Source organism: Phaenicophaeus curvirostris, chromosome 10 (assembly GCF_032191515.1).
Source record: "Phaenicophaeus curvirostris isolate KB17595 chromosome 10, BPBGC_Pcur_1.0, whole genome shotgun sequence".
Classification (NCBI taxonomy): Eukaryota; Metazoa; Chordata; class Aves; order Cuculiformes; family Cuculidae; genus Phaenicophaeus; species Phaenicophaeus curvirostris.
Window position 1 is genome coordinate 7,752,039 of NC_091401.1, and position 19,502 is coordinate 7,771,540.

Here is a 19,502-nt window from a genome sequence, read left to right on the forward strand (position 1 = left end):
GGATCTTGAGCTCTCTTTTTTTTCCTTCCTTTTTCTTCTTCTTTTTTTTTTTATTGAGAAGTGTTTACTGTTGTTCAGTTTTCTGTATAAATGTTTGAATAATTTTATCTTTCTAAGAATTTTTGGTTTAGTTCTTGGAAGTGGTCCTACGCTTTGTAAACTACTCAGTGTTAAGTAAACTCCTAGACCATGATAGGTAATTAGTTCATAGCACTCTATTCTTTCCCTATCTTCATCTAAATTTCATAGTTTGATTTTTATTGTCACGTAATATCTAGTAATTACTTTTCATATATATTATTCTACCATCTCTTGAGGCTAGTTTTCTTTGTTCTGCTGATACTTCAGGACTCTGTTGTTATTGCTTACACCTTGACCCTAGGTCAACCTCTCAAATATTTCAGCGTGTAGAAGCAAGCATGCATTTGGAGCTGTTAAGTGCCAGATGGGCATATCTGAAGATCCCTTTATAAAAGATGTCTTTGCAAGGCACAAATTATTTTTGTCTAAGCTTGCCTGTTTGGGCTGTGCACATGATTTCTGTCGCAGGGGACTGAGTCTGAGTGAAGAGCGTATCTTTCAATTGCTGTTCCCGAGAGTGAGTTCCAACTAGTGTTTGAAACACTACTGTTTGAACTTCAAGCACAACCATGTTGTGAACCATTTCCAGCACAGTTCATTTTTCGTATTACTTTGGCAGTTCCATAACAGACAAAAATATCAGGAAAACATCTGCCTCTTTGTGGGATGCATCTCATGTGCAATTGAAATAAAGTGCCTCATCTTTGTTTATAAGTATAACCACGTTGTTCACACTTTGCTTATCATGTAATAGCTCTGTAACAGATAGGTCCCAGTGGATGTTTTCCTCCTTGGAGGAAGGATACTTTCTTCAGTGGTGTTTGTAATGTGCCTTCCCAAACTTCATTCAAGCAAAGATCGCATATTTCTAGATATAGTTTCAGGAACGCTAAAAGCTCACTCCAGTTGTATGGCCAGAGAGATCCTTCTGACCAGTTGAGACTGTTCCTGCAACAGATGCTTTGCTAACCAGGTACTGTAATGGAATTCTGGCAAGTATAAGTCTAAAAGGGCACTGCAGGTCCAGGGTTGGTCTAGGGGACAGAGGCAACAACAACAATAGTAGCAAATACATCAATAGACCTCAAGAAGGATGTAACCACCCTGTCAGATGTCATGTTTATGTTAAGCCAGCACTCTCAGTCCCTCCAATTTATTCCTCACAAAATGGATAGGAGCATTCTTGTTTGTCAAAGACAGATGACCTTGTGCCACCTGTCAAGGAAGCTCAGAAGACTGTAATACAGAGGCTGAATTCAGCACTGAGACCTGACTTCTTGTTAGTATTACTACTACCTGGAGACTCTTCCCTGGATCTTAAATGTACCTTTTGAGTACCTGCCCTTTCTGGGTTTGCCCAAAGTAGCATTAGCAACAGTCATTTCTATACCAGTCAAAATTAATCAGGTCAGTGTTATCCCTGACAGTCGTCCATTGTGACAAAAAAAAAACCCCAAACAACCCCCAAACAAATAATTGTGTATTCTTTGATACAGTCAGAGGCTGCAATGACTTTTAAACTGTGTCTTTATTTACTTGGGATCATCACGGGCCACTTAAAGCTATCACCTCTTGCTACTGCCTTGAGTTTCTTCCAGGAACTGCTTGGATCTCAAGACAGTAAAACCAGTAGGTCTTCCAGACTGTCCTGAGCTGCATACATTCTCTGTACCTTATTCATGTTTTGTAAGCATCACACACTGGAAGCTGCTGCTGGAGTGAATGCCAAAGTTGCTAGTGATTTACTCTTCTCCACTTGACCAATATGGGTGGGTCTTATCTTCCGGAAGGCCGAAACCACTTGTTCCACGCTGCCATACATTTAAGAAAAACTATAACATGTTGTCTTTGAGGGGGTGGATAGGAGAAGGCACTTGTTTCAGGGGGCTCTGATCCTCTTTACTTACTCTTTTTTTAAAACTCTCATATATCATGATGATATGGAGGTTTTAACCCCTAAAAAACTGTAAAGGATCCCAAGTCTTACGCAATCCTGTCACTTGGTTTTTGAAGAGTCTCTTCCATGTGCCAGATTTTCATATGCACACATACATGCGCACACGCACAAGGCTCGGTATCAAGCAAGCACTCTGAAGGACTGCAGTCAGTGTAGAGCAAGGACTGCCTTCTGTCTCTCTTATGATTTTAAGTAGTCTTTGCTACCAACCAAAGCACTTCTGGACTGTTTCCCAGTTTGGTATTCCTCAGAGTGTCTCTGTGCTGTTTATTGCTATTTCATGTGACTTTGTTGGTATTGAATTTCATCTTGCTGTCTGTAACCCACTTCTCTGATGTATCAGGCTCACTCTGCAGCTTGTCTCTGTTGGGCGTTTGCTGCTCTTCCGGTGATTTTTTTGTTTAGCTGCACATTGAGATGTACTTGAGCTGATGTGTTCTCCAGACAGATAAGAGACATTTATGACTCATTTTGTCTCTCCTGTAAGCTGATATTAGCACTTATGAATTTTCAGTCTTTTGCTCCATTAAGCTGTTTCCAATGCATTTTCTAGTCCCTTGCAACAGTCTCTTATGTGAAATGATACATCTAAGCAATGATTTAAATGAATGCAGATCACGTCATCCATATTTTTCATAGAAAAGAAGAAAGGATCAGGACAAAATAGTTTAAATTTAATTTTGGCACTGGTAAATTAGAAATGCTTATTCATTTTTTTCTTGTCCTTGTAGTCAGTATAGTACGGAATTTTTCTTTGAACATGGAATTTCCAATTTCATAGAATCATAGAATCACCAGGTTGGAAAAGACCCATTGGATCATTGAGTCCAACCATTCCCATCAATCACTAAACCATGCCCCTCAGCGCCTTGTCCACCCATCCCTTAAACCCCTCCAGGGAAGGGGACTCAACCACCTCCCTGGGCAGCCTGTGCCAGTGCCCAATGATCCTTTCCATGAAAACTTTTTTCCTAATATCCAATTTCTTCACAATGCTTTTTGTGGTATTTACTGCAGATTGCTGTACTGTGGGAACGTTTTGGATAAGCCTCCTAGCAGTTATCTCTTTACTACTGCTGCCTCACAGTGTGTATATCCGCTTATTTAAAATTGTTTCTCTAAGGCTGCTGGTTGTAGAAGTTAGTTGAGCAACCTGTGTCATGTGCTTCCCAGGTAACAGCGTTTGGTTTGCGTAAGAGAACAGGAAGCAGAGTAAAGATTCCTTGTGCTTCTGCTGTACACTTCAAAGCATATTTAGTTTACTGAGAAAACCATAACTGTTTTTCTTAGATACATTTATCTTGATTACAGAGTCTGATGTAGTGGGTGAGATGGGAATCAGCTTTCCCATGGGAGAAGGAGGTAGAGAGATCTCTGGATTCTGTCTGCAGCATGTACAGTCTCCAGTCTGAAATCCTAGCCTGAAAAGAGATCCTGATAAATTGAGAGTGTTCAGAGAAGGGATTGTAACTGTAGATTGTGTTAGGGAACACCTGCTTTTAAAATGAGAAAGACCTTAGTTTCTTGGTGCTTAGTTTATCCAAAGGAACATCAGGAGATGGTTAGATCACAGACTATAAATACATAGGGACAGATTTTGGAAACTTGAAAGCTTGTTTACTTAGTAGAAAAAGTCATCTGTATTCCAGGTTGGGAAACTGAAGCTAGACACATTTAGTTAACAAACTTGATTTTGAAGAAGGACATTAATATAATAAGCATTTCAAAAGCTTAGTGGGACATGATGTTATTGCCAAATCAGGGTAATAAATTAGTATTCCCTGTACAAAAGGAATAGTGATGAATAACATTTGTACTTGAAAATGTCAAAATAGATCACAGAATCTCTGAATCAACATCTAATATAATTACTTTAAACTGCTATTTGGAAACTGGAAAGCTGTTTTTAGTTTTCAAAAAAACTTCCATTGTATCGCTTTATTACCACTTTTAATTTTATTTTAGCTCTATCATTGTTGTTACTCCTTTTAAAAAGTACTCTTTTTAAAAGAGTAACACCATGGGGGAAAAAAATCTATGTACAGCTTTTTATAATTTAAGCACATTAACACTTTACAGAGCAGCACTTCTGCAGTTAGATGCTAAATCAAGGTTCGTGCAAATTGACTGTGAAATACTACTTGTAAAGGTGGTGACAGTACTGACATAAGACTGTTCCAAAGTAAATGTGGAATGCTGAAGTAGATACCCGTCTCAGCTAAAAACCAGATAGGGCTGTCCCACCTTTGAGCTCACGGTAGTTCCTATAACTTATTTTACTGTATTAGAAAGAAGAAGATTCAGATGCCAGTAGAAGAGATTTTAAATGAATGGGGTAAGAGGCACAGATGATCAATAGGAGATGACATTTATTCAGGATTTCTTAAGGAGCTTGTGTTTAATATGGCTGAACTGTCTGCTGTGCTGTGTGTGACCTTTTTATTTAAACTGTCTGGGTATTCCTAGAATAAAAATTTTAAAAAGGCAAACATGATGCCCTTTTTATAAGGAGCTAAGCTGTGCTCCGAGACTACAGCCGAGCAAGACTGATTTCCTTATTGTACAAAGTTTGAGAAATTCTTTATTAATAAAAAAGAATTAATGGGTAGATGGATTAACAGACGAGAGAAGTCAGCTTCTCTTTGTAAAGGAAAAATAAGGACTTGCAGATCCTCCAACCTTCTTTGAAAACAGGGAACATATAGATAAAAATCATCAGAGGGTTGTTTTGATTACAGAAGTCTGTGAAAATAACGGCTCTTGGATCAAAGGCTGTTTAAAATTAATGGTGCCATGAGGTAAAGAGGAAGGATGTTTTGTAGATTTTTAAATTGATTAAAGCAGGACAATTCAACTGGGACTGGATTCCCAGGAGGCCACGTTTGTGAATGATCCTGTTGGGGAGGAGGCAGGGGAAGCTGTGGGCGAGAGGCATGGCACTGATTTTTTAATTATTGTTATTTCAGGTTAACTGGCCGCAGAGAATAGCGGGCAGAGGTGAATGACTGGCCACAGAAATGGCTGGTGACGTTCATTGTGCAGTAATGAATGAGGAACACAGTTAGAAGGGTAGTCCTGTGCGTGTGCATATAGCAATAGGCTACAAATGAAGCATTTCTTTTCCAGGAGGAGATTTTGCAGTTCTCACTGATAGTTTTCTGAAAATGTCACCGTAGTCCTCTGCAGCAGTGAAAAATGTAAATGAAATGTCAGGTAGTACTAAAAAAAGAAGTAGACAATAATGCAAAACATGACACTGAATATATTTCTTGTGTATCTGTATTTTGAATTTTGCGTGGGGTTCCATTTGCCTTGTCTTAGAAAGGCTATTGCATAAGTGAAAAGGAACAGGATAGTAAAGCATTAAAAGAAATAATCTAGTTACCTATGGGGACAGCTGTTTTAAAAATAAACAAACAAACAAAAAAAAAACTGTGAGAGAATGTGACAGAGTCTATTAAAGTAAAAAAGAAATTAAGAAGGTTCTCAATTAGAAATTATTTAATAGTTGTGTAGTTCTAAATCTGTCACAGATGTCTTGTAACACTTCTGCTAAAATTGTGAAGGTTACTGCCACAAAACACCGTGCAAAAGAGAAGGTGCAAAGAGAGAATTATTTCAAAATGGAGTTAAATGGATTTGCAAAGAGCAGGTGGAGAGAGGCATGAACTATCAGAATAATTTATCTGTGTCTGTGGTGCATTTTGTTATTTGATGTTTCTGAATAAATTACACTAGGAAAAAAAAAAACTGACTGAAGCTCTAGAGGATGTTATGAAGCTTGACAATGATGTGAGTTAAATGTAGGGAATTGAATCTGTTTCTGGCCTGTGTGTGTCACTCCACAGTCATGATTGTCTGACCTAGAAATCTCCAGTTCTCCTAAGAAAATGCCATCTGATAGATTGATCCCAAGTGATGCATCAGTCATGAGATGATCAGAGTGGCAGGAATTAATCTTGAAATGTGCCTCAGAAGGACTAGTGGTTAGATTAATATGATAACGGCAACAAGTAGCGGGCAGGTTCCCTGCTGTTGTCCTTACATGTGTCTAAAGCAGAGACATTCTTGTGCCTTGCTATACCTCCTTCTAAGGACAGCAGATAGATCGGTGTGCATCTTACAGAATACTTGAACCTTTTGTTCTTACTGGACTGGGAAATGCCTGGAGAGCTGGCAGTTGGCTTTTTGTCTGATGTTAATTTTTATACCATACTTTATTGCTTTCAACTACTTTCTTGTGTTGCAGGGCTTGGAAAATTTATTTGGTGACCACTAATTTGGGTTGAAGCCTCAATAACCAGCATGGAAGTCACATTTTGTTTTCTGTTTCTTGAAATATAGAGCAATGAAGGGGTTCTATTTATAGCATTACCTCTTTATTTGTTTTTACATATCCACTTTCTTCTTTCATAATTTGCAGTGTTAATTTTTCATGTATTTCATTCCCGCTTCTTTACCTGCTTGTTTTTATTTGTGATGCACTTTTAACAAGTTTTGTCCTTCAGCTGCAGCAACTTTATCAGATAAAGTAGAACGTACTGTAAAATACTTTCTACAGAAACATATTTGCATGTCTGTCAAGCCTGTGCCATGCTTCCAGCAACGGAGTGGAAGCTGAGGAGGAGTATTAAAACCAGAACGAACATGGTATGATGCTTCCTCTGAGGGCTTTCAGAGCTTTCTGCCTGTTCCAGTTTAGGGATTCAAGAGCTGGAGATGACTTGTGTGTTTAATAACCCTGAATCTCCATGGGTTTTCATTAACTTGGCCAACCTTCTTGTAGTGGCAGGGATTAGATAGTGGAAGGACAGCTTCTGCTTGTTTTGTGGCCTAACGAGTGGAGGAGAGTCGGGGTTATGGCACCTCTTCTTGTGCGTTTTGGACACCTTCCACTGGATCAGATTGCTCAAAGCCTCATCCCAACTGGCCTTGAAAACTTCCAGGGATGGGGCATCCACGACTTCTGTGAGCAATCTGTTCCAGTACCTCCCTACCTTCACAGTAAAAAATTTAACACCTGATTTTTTTTCAGGTTGGTATAGTTAATATTTCTTTTATCTGGAGTTAATGAGGCAAGGGTGTGCCACCAAAACCTGACTGATAGAAGTTTTGTGAAGTGTGTTAGCAGCACAAAATTCTGGTTTTCTGTGATCCCAGGCCTGCCCTGGCACTGATAAAGAATAGGAAGTCTTGCATGGAGCCACGTGTCATCTTCCCAGAGGAGGTTCACCACCTGATCTCAGGGCTGAACCTCATCTCGTTCCTGTGCCTTTGTCCTGAACAGTTGAATCCTCACGGAAACTGCAGGGAACTGTTTAAATTACTTCTGCGCTCCATTTGGAGGAGGCTTTTTTAGCTCCATTTTAGTTCCAGTTGTAGTTGGCTTGGCTTCGTGCCATCTCATGAGATGGACAGGCTTTTTGTATGAAACCCAGAATGATGGGCTCGGGTTTCCCTTGCGGCTTGAGAGGTTAAGCAGCTTCTGCGCTAGTGAGGTATGGATGCACTATAGGTGTTTCTCCTGCACTGATCGTAAATTGATCAAATCTGATTTGTGTTTCTATGGTGCAGTTAACCTGACAGCCAAATAATAATGTTGATAGATAATTATGGACCAAAAGTCAGTTTATCTGTAGACCCTGTTTTGAAAAAGGCATTGGTTTTAGTCAACACTGTAAACTGGAACGCACTTCTATGTATAATTTTTTCCATTGCAAGGTTACATAAAACTGTACTCTTCCTTAATTTACGCTAGAATCTTAAGACATTTTTAGCAAAGAGCATAGTAAAGTGAAAAACAGTCTTGTTATTTCTTTGTAGAGTGAAAGTTTGCTCAAGTAAAGCTGAGCATTAAACTTGTTAAAATTAATAGTGTTGTTTTAATTTACTGAAGACAATGAGTATTTGACACCACAGAGAAGGGGCCTATTTTGCTGAAACCATTGCAGGGCATCTATGACTCATTCTGGAGTCTGGATGTGTTGCATAATGGTTTTTATTTTGAGATTGTATTATAACTGCATGTTGTCATGGAAGCAAGTCTGAGGAGCTTCCAGTGTTTCCATGGTGTGAGAATGTATAAAATCAGATGTGGTGCTTAGCCAGTAATTGCATGGTAAAGATTTTAGCCTCAACTCTGAGCGACAAAAAAGCAAAGCATCTGGACAGCAATATAAAGCTATGAGAACTGGAGTGAAAGTAATAGTGTATATTTAGGGAGAATTCAGCATGTGTAAAAATAAAATGCCGATGCTACTGATGTGTATGAAGCCTTTTGTAAATGAAGTAAGGAGTGGCTTTAGTGTCAAGCCACTCACGTAATTAATTTTCCAAAGTTTCTGACATTTACATCTTGAAAAAGCTAATGAATTTTAATTAATTGGTTGTTATAGATGACTTCTTGTTTGGTTTTCTGTTTGCTTTTCATTAATGTCAGGTAAATTACTTTCTGCTTGTGCTTAGGGTTTTAGGGCAGGTATCTTTATTTTTATAAAGATATTTTTGGACAGATGATACTAGATTGTTCAGAGTAGTACAGTTATCAATGAAATAACAAATAATTATCTTAAAATGGAAAACACTGACTTGGACTCACTGATCACTTTCTTCAGATCATTGCATTACTCCTTGTTGTAAGACTGTAAGTACTTTGAGGGCAGCAGAGCACTGTAAGGCAGCTCAAATGTTTCTTATCCTAAAGAAAAATCAGGAAGTGCTTTAGACAGGATGAGGTTCACATGCATCATTTTCTTATTTTGTGAATAATGTTTCTTATATATTTACTGAATTAAAAAATCCCCAGCAAAAGAACATTTTGTGAAGAGCAGTGAGTGGATTTGGGAGTTAACTGACGTTTCTAGTATTGAGAGAGATCCCTTCCTGGTATCACAGCTAGAGAGATGTAGTTAATCTTTGCTATTTCAGTGAATGATAAAGAACAAAATAATAACGTGGTCTAGAAGGATTTAATTGTTCCTTGAATAATTTAGGAATGATTGGAAATTGTGTGTTCTGAGAGCTTCTAAGAACTATCACTATCTTATCTATTGAAGCATGTAAACAGTACCCAACCTTCATTATTATATATATTATATATAATAGTGTGCTCAGGAGTGAGCAGAGTCTTCTCATCTCGGTTTCCTATCACAGCATACCCCTTCTACTTTGAATTTAAAAAACTAAAATATTGACACCCTAGAGCTGCCATTATTTTTCCATAATAAAGTCTTAGAACACATTTTCTCTTTGCCTGGTCTTTTTCTGATACTGAGACCCTGCTTGGGCTTCTTTGTGGACTCTTTAGCATTATAATGAAAGCTGCTGTTCTTAAGGCTGATATTAATTTAAATGGAGCTTCCTAGGCCTTGCTTTAAGTTGCAAATTAAATGCATTAAATTCATTCTCAATAGCACTTATGAACCTCAATGAGGAGCCTTGCAGTTCTGTTTTGAACATAGAGTGCTGGGTTGCTTGATGAATACAGATGACTTAATCGCTGCGCAGGGTTCAGTGCTAGACATCCATTTAGTATTTAAAAAACAAAAGACACAAATTACCTTATTAAAACCAACATTGACTTCGCCCACATTTTTGTATAGTATGGATTTGGAATATGACTGAGGTACAACCGTTAAGCAGTCCCTGAGAGATTTGGCAGGACAAATTAGTTTGAGCTAAGTAAACCTTTCTGAATTCCAAGTATAAGGGGTGGACTGCGGTGGTCTCCTTTGTATAGAATGTTGTCTGTGATGTTAAGTCAAGTCTATAAGGGCCCATTTTTAGATCCTGACTGGGAGAGGAAAGGTTCGTTGCTGAAATTACTGTTCTGTTGAGACTATTGTTTGTATTTGTATGACATTCTTAGCATGTGAAAGTTTTATTGATGAGACAACTGCTGGACGTGGTGTGAGGGATTCCCCATTTCTGTTTCATGGGTGTCCACGTGTGTCATGCGCAAAGCTCTACTTGCGCTGCAGAGTAGAACTTCATCCCCCAAACTACTACACAGGCTGTCTTGTCCTATATTTTTACTTAAGGTCATGGCATTCTTTTTTTTTTTTTCCCGCACTAAAAAATTGTTTACTAGGCCCCAGCAAGTACAAGTCTTTCTGTCACTGCTTTTGCTGCTTTACTTCTGCTTAGGTAATCATAGTGCAATTGTTCCTAACTGGGTTGTTTCTCTAGGTGAAAATTGCAATAAAGAATTGATGGTAAATAAATTGCTTACTTGCCTTTAAGTCAGGTCAGGTAATTGTCACCATCTGTGATTTTACTGGTATTCTGCTGTCACTGTTTTCCTCCCTTCAAAGCTAGCTATTTATGTTCCAAGTTCAGAGTTTTAAGTTCATTTGAGTTCATTGTAAAATGCTGTGGGGTTTGAGGAGGAAACTGGGTTAGAGAATCAATTTGTTGACAGAGTTTGAAAAAAAAAAAAAAGCCAAAACCACAAAACAAACCAACCAGATGATCCCTTCAGTTTAGTCCTGTCTCGTGTGCTGGCTGTGCATGTTTAAAATAGTCCTCACATAGATAGGATTTTCAAGAGCCATGGTTTACTTTGAAAAAAGTGAGATCTAAAAAGTAAAGTCACAGGCATTCAGACAACAAGTCCTTTTAATCTACAAGGGCTGGGTAAGCCTTCTTTCTAGGATCCAGAAAAACTCATAGCTTTATTATAGTACTTGCCTGAACTGGTGTTACAGCTCCAAGGTGGCTTTTCTCTCCTCAGAGTTTCCTAGTAAAGCCATTATGTACGGACGTACCCATCTTCATGTAGACTTACCCTGACAGGCTTCAGGCTCAGTTTCTTTGTTTCTGTGCTTTCTGCCCTGGCTTTCCTTGAAGAGAGCTGGAGAGCATCCAGGTAGATATCTAGCTATTTTCATTCCTTCGCACTTGGGAGATGGTGGGAATTGTTCTTAGCTACTTTGTGGCAAAGAACAGGTTAGAAAGCCAGATATGATGCCAGCAGTTCTTTATCCTTATATTAGTGCAGAATGATAGGCAAGCTTAATTGTAACCACCCACGGTTGAGGGCATTATAATTAAGCTAATAATCTACTCTAGTCAGTCTCTTAAGGTTTTGGGTTATTCATTTAGCAGTATGAAATATGTGGACTTGGGTAGGAGAATGTGAATGCCTCTACCCCCATGAAGTACAAGGAATACAAATACAGTCACAAATTTATAAGCTACATTTTGTTTAAAGTCCTGGAGAAATACGTTCTGGAAAAATATGCATTTCTTAGATTTGTTGCTTAACAGCTGAAGTTGCTGACGTTGTGGTACTGAGGAGCTGCCCAGGCCACGGGGTGGCACTGGATTAGGGAGGAATATGGCAGAGATGGTGCCTTGGTGTTAATTCTCGCTGTGTGCTCACTTAGATACTCTGGGCAGCAGGCAGCTAACACTGATTATGAATGAGGATGGATAGCAGTTCTGCTTTATTCTTACCACCATTAGACCCCACAAAACAGCCTATAGGTTCTTGAGGGCATGTTTAGATGAGTATTGACTTTTGTGATCTAGAGGAAGAGGGATGCAAAATTCTTAAAATAGCAGGCTTCCCTAGTGAAATGTCCTGTGGCGTTCCAGGATGTAGTTCAGAGAGAAGATACAAAACCACACTGCCAGACTTTAAATTGTATATCTCTAGGAAGAAAATATGCCAGTTATCTTCAGCTTTTCTACTAAGTATTGAATCAAAATAGATTCCTCCTACCACTTCTCAAGTTTGTTCACTTCGGAAGCTATTTGATTTCCTACTTTCAAGAAGAGGTAATGAATATGGGCTGTTTTCATCAGTCAAGATGTATTAAGAGAAGTTGCCGATTTGTGATATCTGCTTGAAGGCCATGTTAGGGGTGAAGTACAAAATTATTTTTGGAGGATTCTCCCAGCTATTGGAATTGCCATTGGAAGTAAATGTAAGTTGGTTATTATTGAAGCTTTAAAAAACATCTTTTCAATAACATTGCTAACCAAGTAATTAGTACTGTTTTGCCTTTCCACGGGTATGTTGTTATCCAGCTATTGAGTGAGTGTGGAAAGAAAATTATTTGTGAAGAAATACTACTTGTAAAAGATTACTGACATTTTAACAGATTGCTGCAAAGAAGCGTGCACTGTACATTCAATGTAGTAATTTAGAGAATGAAATACTGATGATTCAGGTTTGTTTTAGCAAGAAATTGTTTGGTGTTTGTATGTAATATGAAATCACAACCTGATCATGAACCCCCTTTGGTTATTAAAAAAACACTTAACACTTGATATTAATATCGAGTGGAGCAATTAATGCCGCATGCAGAGAACTCTTGGGGGTTCAGGCTTTCCACAGTCCAAAGCCGATCTGCCAGACCTGGGCAGCTTTAGTTACATAACTGCTTTTTCCTGCTTTGAATTCTGCACATGTCCCACTGCTTCGTTAGGGATCTGTTTTTTTTTTCCTATCAGAGCAACTGTAAGGCAGGGTCTGCCTTACTTCACATGTGTGAATGTAATTGGCCAGAATTGATCCCCATGAATCTTAAATATCTGATTAATCTTTTTGAATGTAATTTTTCTTGCTTTCTCTACTTTCTTTTTTCATTGTATTTTTTTGGTCTGTTTTCTGTTTGTCTGTTTTCATTTTGTTTACATGACAACTGTTTTAGGTAAGCCTTACTATGCTTTGATTATATATTCCTTCCCTCTTTTTTCCATGCTTTTTGGTCAAGAAGCTATTGCCACTTTTCATGCCTGCGTAATACTGAATTTCAGTGTGGCCTTTTTCACTGGGGGTTGTTATGACATGCCATGCATCCCCAGGTGATTTAGGTATTCTGTCTGTACCTCCTTTGTTCCTTGGCAGTGTTTTGATGCTTGGACTGTTTCTCTTGGAACTACTACTTGAGCTTTTGTTTTCTTTTAATTATTGATATCTTACGGATATCGTCTCAGGGACCGAAGACATGAGGACTTCCAGAAAAAGCCTTGTGCTGTTACCAGTTTTTTTGCTACATCATCTTCATTCCTTTGCCTCTGAAGCCAGTATATCTGAAAGCACACTGGAGAGATGTGAATTCCTCTCTCTTCTATTTTGCCTTGTGTTGTCTTCTTTCTTGTTTGGAGGAGGATATAGGAAGCCAGAGAACTGGGTTTCTAAGAGTATGATATCTGGCATCACCTCCCCTTGCCCTCACTATCTTACTTAGTGTGCTTTAGAGCTATTTTTCTCCTTAATCAAGAGGCTACGTGGCCTGCATGTTTTCAACAAAGTTGATGCTTCCAGGAATAAGATGTTCCTTCTGAATCTGGAACATCACATGTTTTGGGGTTTATTATGTATGCAAAGGAAACCCTTTATGCCCCATGCCCCTTGCTTCTTCCTTTTAATTTTAGTAATTAGTCAGTGTCTTGCTGGGTAGCAAATAGAGAACTGTTATGCAGGAGAATGGATGGTATGAATGCAGCCTGTTAAACCTCAAGCAACCTTGATAACATCTCTGAAAAAAATATTTGTGTCTACAAAAGCCACACTGAGGCCAAAGAGGACCGATAGAGGCTTTGACACAAGACAACAGCCTCTGTCCACGTTGTCCCTGCAGGATGGGGAACGTGCCTCAGAGTTGCTCAGTATTAATGTACCTGTAGAAATTTATCAAAGGAGAAAAAAGTAGTTGTCATGTACTGGTGTTGAACTGTTTGCCTATGCACATGTTTACAATGTGCTTATCTTCTTCTTCGCCTTGCCCTTCAGAAACAAAATCTAGAGATGCTTGAGTTGTCTGGAGCAGAACAACCCAGGTGCGTGTGTAAGTAGGACACAGTCTTCTAGCTCCCTGATATTTCAAAGGCAGAAGAAACTACTACCACACACATGCAAGTCTGTGAATATTTGTATGACCAGTGCATTTCCAGCTTCCTGTCACTGTCCAGAAACCTTTCTGTCTCTGTGTTTATGAATATTGCATTAATGATATGTTATGCAGCTCTTGATTATGTCCATTGTGGGTAGAAGATTAGACATGGCAGGTCTTGGTGATCAGAGGACTGTCCGTCAGTTCCTATTTATCTTGTAATATCAATGCTATGAATAACTGGAAATGGCTGTACTGAGCTTTGTATTTCTAGTTTTTATTCTGTGTTTAAAAATTATGCTGACTTGTTATTGAAATATTCAGATTTGCTGTTGGAAAGTTAGAGTGAGTGTGAGAATAACCATGTTTTAATGCTAGGGACCAATGAAATCTCTCCATTTTATCCAAATACAGTACTGCTGATTGATTCAAGCTTTGTTTCCTATGGGCTGGTGTCCTTCATTCTTATCACACCTAGCACCAGATATTCAGATTCGCAGCATATTCCTAGAACAGACCCACAAGGCAAGAGGCAGATGGTGTGTGCGATGGCTGGTACAGAGCTCTGCAAGTGCTGGTTGTGTCCCTGCTTTTAAGAAGGCTGCAAGACCACGGCCTTGAGCCTGCAGCTTCCTTCAGAGAAGCCAGGAATGTAAGGGGCATCTATTTAGCTGTCAATTTTCAAGTGGACTGTGGGAAATCAGCTTTTGATCCTTACCTCTTTTTAGAATGATTGGCTGGCAAAGATAAATATTCAATAGCGTGATTAAATCAAACTGGCTTCCCATTGTGTGGAATTTTTGGAGGGATTGGATAGGAGCTCTTTTGGAGCTCTTTTGTTTTGAAGGTCAGGATAAAAATGTAATACTGAGATAACACAACTGTGGCGTTAGAAATGGAATGAACAGAATAATAAAGAACCTGGGTATTTAATGGCAATGCAACTCTCAGAAGAATTTGGTTTTATTTTTATAGTCTGAACAAATTTGTTTTCTCTGATGGAAGTTTAAAGTTGAGATCTCGTACAATTTATTCACCTACTCACGACTCATTGTAAGCTGCTTTTAATTTATTACTTTTCAGCCCCCATAAAGTGTTTTGAAAAGGAGAGGAATTGGTATATTTTATAATTTTCTATATATAAACCTTGGAGAAGTTATGAGTTGGTAAAATACAACAGAATTTAGGGATAGTAGGAGCTTTTGGAAGAAAGGAAATAACTATAACCTTCCATAGCTTTTTTTTAATAAATAGTCAGATGACTTTTGCCATCTATTCAATAATTTGTGCATTGCATTGATTATTTATGCCCAGCAAACTGACTGTCGTGTGGTGGGTCAATGGTGCTCTTTAAATAGAGTGAGAGAGCACACAACATGCAGTACTAGCTGAAACAGCAGTTAGTATCTCTTCCTATGACCATAATCTAGAAAACAATCATATTTGGAACTTTCTCAGAAAACGATATTTTGGTTTATTTGCCCTTCATTTTTTCGGAAAAAAGAACTGCTTGTGTTGGTGGTTTCATGACTGCAAACTGTCATGACTACAAATACTGTGGTGCTACAGATGATGGTGAAATGGGGACGCTCAAGCTCGCTGATTTAACAAGGAGCCCAAGAATGGAAATACATCAAAATCTTCATACGCAGCCGAAGCAGCCCTTCTGGCATCAGCAGCAGGCACTGAGCATTCGTACGTCTTTTAGTTCATCCACATTGCCTGTGTCTTCCAAACACAGAGGAAAATTTATAAATCTACGTGACAGCGTAAAAAAGAGTCCTACAAAAAGCACAGCAAAAGTAAAAGCTGCTTGTGGTTGGGTGTCTGATGGCTCATGTTCTAATTGTTCTGTAGGAAAGGTATGTATTGCTCTGGGTACTCATAGAGGTGCTTTTTAGGTGCAAACTGTAAGAAGTGTTGTTCTTTCTGTACTTTTATCACTGCTGTTCTTAGGAACTTAATGTTACTTAACTTTATTTGCTAAAATTGCTAAAATATCCAAGTAGCAGTAATTGAAATTGGGGTGGCAAAGCAATACTACTGCTCAGTGTTTCGCCATTAAGATTGTTACACTCTACACTGTGTAGGGTTTTTATAGTAATTTCTTGAAAGTGAGGAAAGTCTGGTTGGTGTGATGTTTGTTTTCCAAAACTCAGTCTTTTAGTACTTTACAGTAGCAGCATTATGGAATTTGCTGGTTTAGTTGATCTGCTTTGGGATGTGGATGGTGCTATGATAATTTCAGGTCAGTTCGTGTTTCCTCACAGAAGGAGTTATTGTGTATGTTGGCTAAACATGAGAAAATGAATGTATTCTTCCTTTTCACAACACCTGGACTTAGTGTTTGATTTGGAATCACTCCTTTTAATTGATCCCTTAAAGATATTACTATGTTTGCTTTTTTTAAATACACCACTAGGAATTAAACTATTATTTTTGTTTATGAATATTAGAAAGTCCATCCTTACATTTAAAAATGCCTTGAGATTTATTAACGTTGTAGATGTTACCCATTTAATATCTAGGATGACTGACTGTTAAACTGAGTTATTGTTCAGGTCATGCATTTCTATACATTATGGTCTATCATACCTGTGTTCATATATATATTCAAAACAAAGTTTTAAATTGGCTTGTTGTGCTCTCTGTAGTTTAAATAAGTTTGTCTCTATTTAATAGAATCTCTATTTAATAGAAATATTAAAAGTTGTAGTATTTACAGTTAATTTGAGGATAAGCTTTTTTTTTTTTTTTTCCCCAGAATACTTTAGCATATTAATTTGGAGAATTCCTAAAAATTACAGATGTTTCTTGAAAATTCCTGGGAAGCAGAGCATTTAAAGTGATGCGCTGAGCTATTGGAGCCTATCCAGCCACTCACGGATACCTTTATCCTATAATAATTTTCAGACACGTGATTTTCTAAAGTAAAATTAGCATTCTTCTATTATAATTATGTTGCGTGTCTTCATGCTCTGATGGTTTGAAATCTTCTAATTTCTTGCATTGTCCTTCCTTGTCGTGGCCATAGCTCCTACATCCATTCACTGTATTCCGTGAAATGTTTAGAACAGTACTACCTTCCTTTGGCTTTGTGCATCCTTTGAAAGTGGTTGCCAGTGTTGTCATCCTTTTTGTCACCTACATGGTGTTGGAGGAGACTCGGTAGGAACATGGCCAGGACACTTGGTGGAGCAGGGAGCAGCTCTTAAGAGTCAGTGGATACTAAACCCATTAGCACAAAGGGAAAATACAGTGATGATACTAATAGCTTATGAGACTGGAACTAGAAAGAATGAAGTGCTTTGAAGAAAGTCAGTTTTTTAAAAAAAAAAGGGTAAAAATTGGAAGGGGTTAGGAGGGATCATGAAGCATTTGGGAATGAGAAGCCCAGAGAGAGAAAGGAGTTCAGAAATGAGAAAAGGGAAAGAAGCAGGAAAATAAAGCTGCTCTTTGCTGCAGAAGAGAGGGGTGCAGGTGTTTGGTCTATAAGGAAATCAGCTGTGACTCTGTCAGTTATTTTGCTAAGTCACAGGGCAGGGGAGTGTGGTCAGTATCTAAGAGTAATTTCAGTTTGTTTTCAACCTCGTCTTGTTGCAGCAGTTGTAACTGTAAAGCTGGCGTTTTTCTGACCTACTAACAGTTATCTTGTCAGCCTCAATGTTGTGTTGCATTTTGATGCGTGATAGGTGTATATCTGAAATTTTGGTTAGCAGGATTGTACTGTGTGCATATGTGGGAAGCTGCTCAGTTTTGAACATGGCAGACTTGGAAGGGGTGGGTTTTTTCTGCATATGTAGGGCCAAATGATTGCTCAAGCTATTTAATTTGATCTGTCCTCTAAAGGTTGCATCATTCTTCCAGTACGTGGAAGTTTTTTGCATTAAGCGTTTCCCACACCCTTTGCAAAATGTGTATTGTTGTTTTTCTACACCAATTTATATTCTCCCCATTCGGTTTTTTTTTTGGAAACACTTGAAACAGTGTGCTGTTGTCTGCAGATGTAAGGATGTTTAAATGACAACAGTAATAATCTTTCAAGATATCAAGTAGATCTTGTTCTTAGAGTTTTTCAGTAACTGCAGCATTTTTTAGCAGCTGTTCGTTCTGGGTAGATTGACTTTGAGCTGAAAAAAACCTGTAGAAATATCATGTGTACATTTAGTAAGATGTGCTTCTCTTGGGCTGTTTCAAGTTTCTTTAATATTTGCTTTTGCCATTTAATGTCACATATGCTATTGATGTATATTGCTTTGTGTTTTAAAATATCTCAAACTTTTAAAATGTGTTTTATATTTTTATATAAAACATACTACTATGGTTATAGTATCCATATTTTTATGTTCTGGAGTTTCAGTTCATTTTCAGGATTTAGTATTTTCTTTCGTAATTGTGCTTCATGATATTTAAAGATCATAAGAATGTCTTGGAACAAGTTGCAAGAGCTTTGTTCAGCTCGTGATTTTGATGATAGCTGCCAGTAGTTTATGTTGCTGACAACTTGTTGACAACCAGTATGTTAACATCTCAAAATGATTTGAGTCATTGTTTTGCTTAGAATGCCGTTTGTAATCTTGTTCTCTTAGAGCTTGTCAGTAGCTTTCCTGGCTAATATTGTAATGAAACTTCCCAAGACCAAAGTTCTTCTGGTCTGAAGGGGTATGGCAAACGTGTATGAAGATCTTTGAGAGGCAGATTGAATCTATTTTAGGATCTTCTGCTGATTTGACTAAAAGATTGGCTTTGACTTTTTGCCTGGTTTAGAAACCTTCATGTGCTTCTGATTTTTACCCTTTATCAAAAAAGAGTATTAGTGTTGCTCAGTGCTGTGAACTTTAGCCCCTGTTTCCCTGCTTTTGCACAAATATTGTGTAATGGTGAGACGAATCTCTTGAGAAGACAGCCTGCAAAAAGCCTGAGTCTGTCCATTGACATGAACAGGTTTTCTGTTGGACCCCAAAGTCTTATTACTCGGTGCTGCCAGGTGAGTAACTTGGTGTGAATAAGCAGGGTGGATGTGTCCTACTGCTTTGGGTTCTGTGATGTTCGCACATGCTGGGGTGGCCCTGCCTTATGCAGCAAGGTCAGAGAGGTTTGTTTCTAATCAGTTGTGGTTATAGTATCCAAATCCATATGCTGTTTTTGAATTCGGTTCTTTTCAGCTGTTAAATTTCAAGCTTGTGTCTTTTAAAATGTGTTTTCTAGTTTTCATTATTTTTGACATTTTGTTGGTGATTTTTAGCCCACAGAAGCTGTTCCTTCCTCTTCTCCCATTGTCCCTGTGATCCCTGTCCCACCAGTCCCTGCTGAGACCACTGTCATCCCATCCACCATACCACAGGTTTTTATTCTTTTTTTTTTTTGTTAAATTTGTTTGACTTTTATTTATTCAGTTTATTTCATTGCTTTGTTTATATTCACGTTTTGGTACTCTTACACACAGATTTGAGATGAACTGTGAAATACTTGATTAGTCATACACTGAAGTTTCATCCTAATTTTTGTTTGTTTTATAGCAGCTTTTAGTCTGTTTAAAGTAGTAATATTTTCATATGAAACTCTATTAGTGTAAGTTGTGAAATAGATAAAAGAAAAAAACCCCAGAAGAGTGCTCAATT

The 19,502-nt window shown here is 38.2% G+C and overlaps 1 protein-coding gene across 21 annotated transcripts in view; it reads left to right on the forward strand.

Annotated features, from left to right (window-relative positions):
- The window catches only part of DLG1 (discs large MAGUK scaffold protein 1), a 152,089-nt gene that overhangs the window by 73,958 nt on the left and 58,629 nt on the right, over positions 1-19,502 (forward strand). For 11 of the 21 annotated variants that reach the window (XM_069865378.1, XM_069865360.1, XM_069865361.1 and 8 more), the window contains one exon: positions 19,127-19,225. The exons of 9 other annotated variants lie outside the window; for them this stretch is intronic. In XM_069865378.1, the coding sequence (XP_069721479.1) occupies positions 19,127-19,225 (99 nt within the window). Of the gene's footprint in view, positions 1-18,729; positions 18,869-19,126; positions 19,226-19,502 lie in introns of those variants that run through there. One more of the 21 variants, XM_069865375.1, reaches the window with a different exon arrangement.